The 6,000-nt window shown below is 41.8% G+C and overlaps 1 protein-coding gene across 2 annotated transcripts in view; it reads left to right on the top strand.

The window, feature by feature from the left end:
• The window catches only part of Zcchc7 (zinc finger CCHC-type containing 7), a 169,065-nt gene extending 163,376 nt beyond the window's left edge, over window positions 1-5,689 (top strand). For both annotated transcript variants that reach the window (XM_038346932.1, XM_038346933.1), the window contains exons 8-9: window positions 2,404-2,521; window positions 4,462-5,689. In XM_038346932.1, the coding sequence (XP_038202860.1) occupies window positions 2,404-2,521; window positions 4,462-4,892 (549 nt within the window). In that variant the 3' untranslated portion in view covers window positions 4,893-5,689. The remainder of the gene's footprint in view (window positions 1-2,403; window positions 2,522-4,461) is intronic.
• Window positions 5,690-6,000: the final 311 nt, after the last annotated feature.

Below are 6,000 nucleotides of genomic sequence, written 5' to 3' on the forward strand. Positions count from 1 at the left end.
TGCATTCCTGCCGCCCGGCTTTTGGCCTCCGGCTAGCTTATGCCCCGAAATAACAACACACAAATTGTATTCTTTTAAATACTGCCTGGCCCATTATTTTCAGCCTCTTACTCACATCTTGCTTTAACCCATTTCTAATAATCTGTGTAGCACCATGAAGTGGTGTCTTACCGGAAAGATTCTAGCGTATGTCCATCTTGGGCAGGAGCTTCATCGCATCTCTCTCTCTCTCAGGAGAGGCGTGGCATCTGACTGAGCCATCTTCCTCGCTTCCTTCTTCCTGTTGTCTACTCCACCCACCTAAGGGCTGGCCAAGGCAGTTTCTTTATTAGCGAATGAAATCAACACAAACAGAACACTGCCCCACATCAACCCACAAATTCAAAAAGACAGAAGGGTGGGAGAAGAAAAGTGCAGAGCCTGTGAACAACTGAGTTTATCTTCCGTGTTTGTCAGCAGGAACTAGGGCGAGGAACGGGTAGAAGATGAAGCTGGGGTGAAGCTCAGGCGCTCAGTGGTGATTAATCTCCAAAGCACAAAAGTTGTACAGCACTGACATTCAGATGCTGCTTCTAATGTGATCAAACCCACTGATATGTAGCAAGATCCGACAATATACTGGACTTCACCTCTGTAGAATTCAGGTTGAAAACCTAACTAGAGAAGAGTCTTTTAGGAAATTACCATCTCTCGGTCTTCTGTTGCCCTGTGCACACCAACTGTTGCCAACAACTTTTAGGAAACAGACTCATATTCGCCATCCACTGCCATGCACATCACACAGGTGTTTAATATATATGCTTATCTCTTTAAAGCAAAAGAGTGTACTTTTAGTTAGCATTTATGTTTGATCGATTAAAGAAAAACAGTTACAATTGGATGCTTCCTGCTTACTAGTCACTGCCTTTAATGTAGATGGGAATATCAAGAGCATTTGGAATTTATCCCTGAAATCTAGACTTAGACAAATTTCATTTTACAGTAAAACAAATTTGGCAGCCATAGTTGAAGGAACTCTAGATTATCCAACACTAATGAAGAAGATCATTGGTGTGGCTAATCCAGAAAGGAACATAAATTATATAGCCAGCTATCAATTATCTGTTTTAATGGAGGAGACCAGTGATGTGGATAATCAAAATATAATTTACATGTAGCTTTGGAAAACATTTGTGATGCGATGTGGCTCTGTGTAGTCACATCTGTCTAGACAGAACAGTGCACACATAGGAGGCCACCCCAGTGGTGAAAGATGTCCAAGCTCCCCTCGCTGTCAGTCTCAGCTTACCCTTCCCTGATGCTAGGCATTCTAGCTAGAGAGGCAAGGGCAGCAGTAGACCCTGAGAAAAAGGCTATTCCAGGAGGGTGTGAAAAGGTGAGGGGCTAGGAGAATTTAAACAGTCTCTTTTTGCATGGGTACTGACTGAGTATCAAGATTACTTTGATGTAACCGTAAGTTAATACTTTTATTGATTTTATGGTGAGACAGTGAAATTCCATGTGGTTTAAGGCATTCTGACTTTCTTAGCTACTTAGCTAAGAAATGCTAACATTTGCAAATAAACTTCAGGCAAGATGGTAGAAGGCAGAAGAGAAGGCCCCAAAGGAAAGCCTCTCTGACAAAGGTGTTCACTTCTCCTGCTGTCACCTAGTAGACAGAGGAGAGTTAAAGCTGAGAGACAGAGACTGGGCAGTAGAAAAGGGAGAGCAGGCAGAGGATGATCTCAGCGTGGTTGAGGGAGCAAAGAAAAGAGGCTTCTCAGAATTACCCAGGTCCACCACCCACCTCACGTAAGACCCCTTAGCCCAGAGACAAAGGGGACAGGTGAGAAGCCGTAGAGGGGAAGAGCAGGAGGAGAGGGGAACGCGGCAGAGGGGAGAAGAGAATATGCTCGGGATATGATATACACCCATAAGAAGTTGTTAGTTAAAGAAAAAGACTCACCGACCTGGTAACTAGTGAATGGTAAGATGAGCTGGTAAGTGTGTCTAGAGAGTGAGCAGAGCCCACAGTTTAGAGCCTCAGCTTGAGGCTAGGCTAGGAGGAAAAGACAAGAAAGGACAGTTAATTCACATAATGCCAGTGAACTCCAGCAGAGGACAAGGCAAATGGAGTTGGCACCCATCGTTCAGTGCTGTTAACTCAAACTGGGGAAGGAACTTAGGACTTACAAAAACGTAAGATTCCTTAGTCAAGAAGGGAAGAGATCCAGGCCCGAAGGGATAGCACAGAAGCACAGGAGAGCCATTGGGTCGGGTGTTCCAAAGACCACTCCAGCAGCCATTGAGTGTGGTGCTAGGGGTAGGGACTAATGAACAGCGCTGACCAGCACAGCCAAAGCTCGTGGAAGAGTTTGTTGAGCAGTGCGGCCTTGTGATGCATTCTTTCAAATACAACTGTAGGAATGTACAGAAAGAAGAATGTTTAGCCAGACGTTTCCAACATCTCCGTTCATCTACTACTATGACGACCAACACGAGATCCAGCAGAGATATCGGAGAATAAAACGGAAAGTGAAAGGTTTGTTACCAAACTCTGGTTAGACCACTTTTGCACTAGCTCCCAAATTTATTCTTTTTTATATACTGTCTTTGCCTATTTTATATACTGTCTTTGCCTATTTTGGAAGTCGTTGTTTAGCACAGAAAACATTTTTAATAATTATAAAAACTAAAAGAAGCTTTTTATATTATCTTTATCATTTATTTTATATTTATTATTTTATATTATTTTATAATGATAAATTCACATCTCACTTTAGCCTCAACTACCACTCTCTGCTGTCACAAACTATAGGCAGCTCTAGTGTGTAACTACTTCTACTTCAGACTTCTGCATCAAAAATCCTATTTTGTAGTCTGTTCACAATATTTTTCTCAGAGCATTTCAGAAAATTCTTAAGAATATTTTTATCTGTCTATGCAGAGAGTTTAAGATTCCTTTGAAATGTTTCTACTTGACAATTATTTTCCCTTTGTATGTCTAATATTTTTCATGGAACAAAAGGGTTTCTGGTGACTCCTGGGCCTCCCACACAAAGGCCGGTGTTGCAGTTTACCATTGCAGCGGGCTCTAGGCCCACAGCCACCTCTGTGTTTCCTCCCCCTCAGTGCTAAGAGCATGGATGCTCCTCCAGAGAACCTGAGTGAGTCACATGGTGGCCCACAACTGTCTGTGACTTCAACCTCCACAGGCACCTGCACTCATGTGCACAGACCCACATGCAGTCATGAACAACTACACATAATTAACCTACAATAAGTAAATAACATTTGTGAATCTTGTTTAACTCTGTTTTCTCTGCCTTTGTTCTTTGTTGCTATAGTCAAGGTGTGTTCCCAAGTTACCTTTGCTGTTGGATGATAAACAATTGTGTTTTTCAAGCTGGTCTCTGAATTCTTTTCCAACATTGAGCATTTTTAGCTCTTTTCTTTGTGGCTTTTGATTCTCTTGAGTTCAGACCCTTTCAAAATGATAATACTACTCATTTGCATAGAGGAATCACAATATATTAAGAGATTGACTAGGTTACTAAACTAGAGAGATTACTAAGAAAAGCATAGTGCCTGAATTAAAGGGTGTATTACTATACTCTGGCATATTATCTTTATAATTTATGGGTTTATTTTTTAGGTTTTCTACAATGAGCATTTATTTATTTATTTATTTATTTATTTATTTATTTTTGGTTTTTCGAGACAGGGTTTCTCTGTGGCTTTGGAGCCTTTATAAATTATAATCTGAGAGAACGTTTTTTGTTTGTTTTGTTTTTCTTTTTAGTTAGTTTTGACCTCTCTGGCGCATACCCACTTTGAGGCTCATTGTGATCCTTGGAACTTCTTCTTTTATCTTAACTTTTAAGCCAAAGGTTTTTACTGACCTCCGTGTAATAGTTCAAGGTTCTGAAGTTTTCACAGCTCACTTTAGCTTCAGCTACCACTCTCTGCTGTCAAAAGCACATCCATCTGATGCTCGTAATAAATACATCCGGTCCTCACAAGATGCAGCATCATCTGGCACGGAAACCTCTACAGTGTGTGCACAGATCACACCCCACCCAGCAGCCGCTTCTCTGGAGGGATAATGTCTTGGCAGTGTGCACCCACTCACAGTGGGGTGGCCAGGCTCGTCCTCCAAGAGTAAGGTCACATGAAGTCATCTTTATCTTGCTTCACCTTATCCTTCATCAATGGAGGAACTTGCACTGGTTAGACATGACTTCTTTCACAGGGCCAAGATAATGACCATGCCTGCTGCTCTAGTCTTCATTGTTTAATGTTATAAAAGTTTGTTGAGTAGAATAAGTAGCATAAACACTAAAGGGTTTGAGGATATTTTTCCGTTTTAGTAATAGAATTGTAAGGGCTCTTTAGAATGTCGTATTGGTCACATTTTTAAATGTCTGCCTCTTCTGTCTGCTAAGTTATTTCTGAGAAGCAAAATACTTTTATATCTTCCAGAAATGCAGAAAAATGGAGATTTTCCGGGGCAGTTCAGAAGACCATACGTAGAAGAGACAGATAAGAGGGGCCATTACAGTGTGAGAAAAAGCTATTCCTCAAAGAAAAGCAGCAAGTGGCCTCAAAAACATAAAAAAACCCACAAAGAAATGACCAGGAAAAGAGAAGGTGAGAGGCATAGGTGGACTGACCAGCCCGGTGACATGGATGAAGACTTCCCTAGGGGCTCAAAACCCCACTCCTCTAGCAGTGCTGCAGCCCGAAAGCTATTCAGGTCCCGTCACCATCCGTCCCATCACCACAGACTGAGAGAAGAGAAGGTTCTCAGAGAGAGCAAGCGCAGCAAACCAAAGAAAGGGAAATGCACGGAAGAGGACAGCAACGATAATTTATTTCTCATTAAGCAAAAGAAGAGGAAGACGAAGCTGTGAAGTGGTTTCTGAACAACTTCACATGCAGCTTTTCTGGCAGCATACTGTTATCTGTATGTTATGTGAAGGGGGCTTTGGATTATGATTGCTTAATATGTCAGCCATACCTAGCGCTGCTGAGTGGAAGCCATGGAAGGTCACGGCTGTTTATTAGATAAGAAAAGTAAACTTGGGTTTCAGGTCCTCTAGCAATTTCACTTGAGGTAGAAAAACTGTCTTTTTAAGAAAATCTTTTTTACATGCTTTGAAAAAAATTAAAGCTCCTCGGATATAATTCATCTATAATGTTTGAGGACTTAAAAGCTCATTGGAAGAGAGGTTAGTGCGAATAAGAAAAATCACTACTACCTTCTTACCTTTGTTGTTTGTTTGTTTTTTAAACACTGGAAAATCAATGAAAATCCAAATCTACCTTTGCTTGCTTCAGAAGCTGTTGGATTCTTTTGTCCAAACAGAACATCCAGGACTGGCTGTGAAAATGAAGACGTCTCTGTTGAAGCTTGGAGGAGGCAGAAGAGAGGCGATGGCAAGAGTGATGTACAGGGCCTGCATTGTGGGTGTGCAGGACAGGTTTCCTGAGAAACGGGACAACTTTAGCATAATCACACTTGGACTGTTTTTTTCCAGTTTACAGCCATAGTGCAAGAAATAGAGATAATATTACCCAACTTAATTTGTTTTCATGGATCTTTTTAAGTACCACAAAGCTATTCGGAATCTTTTGTATTTGTGAACCTTTTTTACACTTGTGAAAGCCCAGTGTTAGAACAAGAAAAATAAAATGCCTGAAACAATGAGTAAACGTGTTTGCTGTTGCAAATACAAGGACAACTTGAGTGGCAGAGCTTAGTTGGTCTGGACAGGTCACTGCAGTCACAGAACGCACTGTAACCTGGAGTCAGAAATGCCTCTGTCTGGAGCTAGAGAGGTGGGTCAGCAGTTTGGTTCTCAGCCCAGGCTAGGCAGCTCCAAGGGACCCAGCACCTCTGGCCTCTATCCACACTCACATGTGCAAAATCCACACACAGAAATGCACACTTGCACTTGCTGCTCTTGAAAGTGAGGCAGGATCAATTCCCAGCCATCTGTAACTCCAGTCCCAGGGGGA

The sequence above is a fragment of the Arvicola amphibius genome, chromosome 11 (genome assembly GCF_903992535.2).
Source record: "Arvicola amphibius chromosome 11, mArvAmp1.2, whole genome shotgun sequence".
Taxonomy (NCBI): Eukaryota; Metazoa; Chordata; class Mammalia; order Rodentia; family Cricetidae; genus Arvicola; species Arvicola amphibius.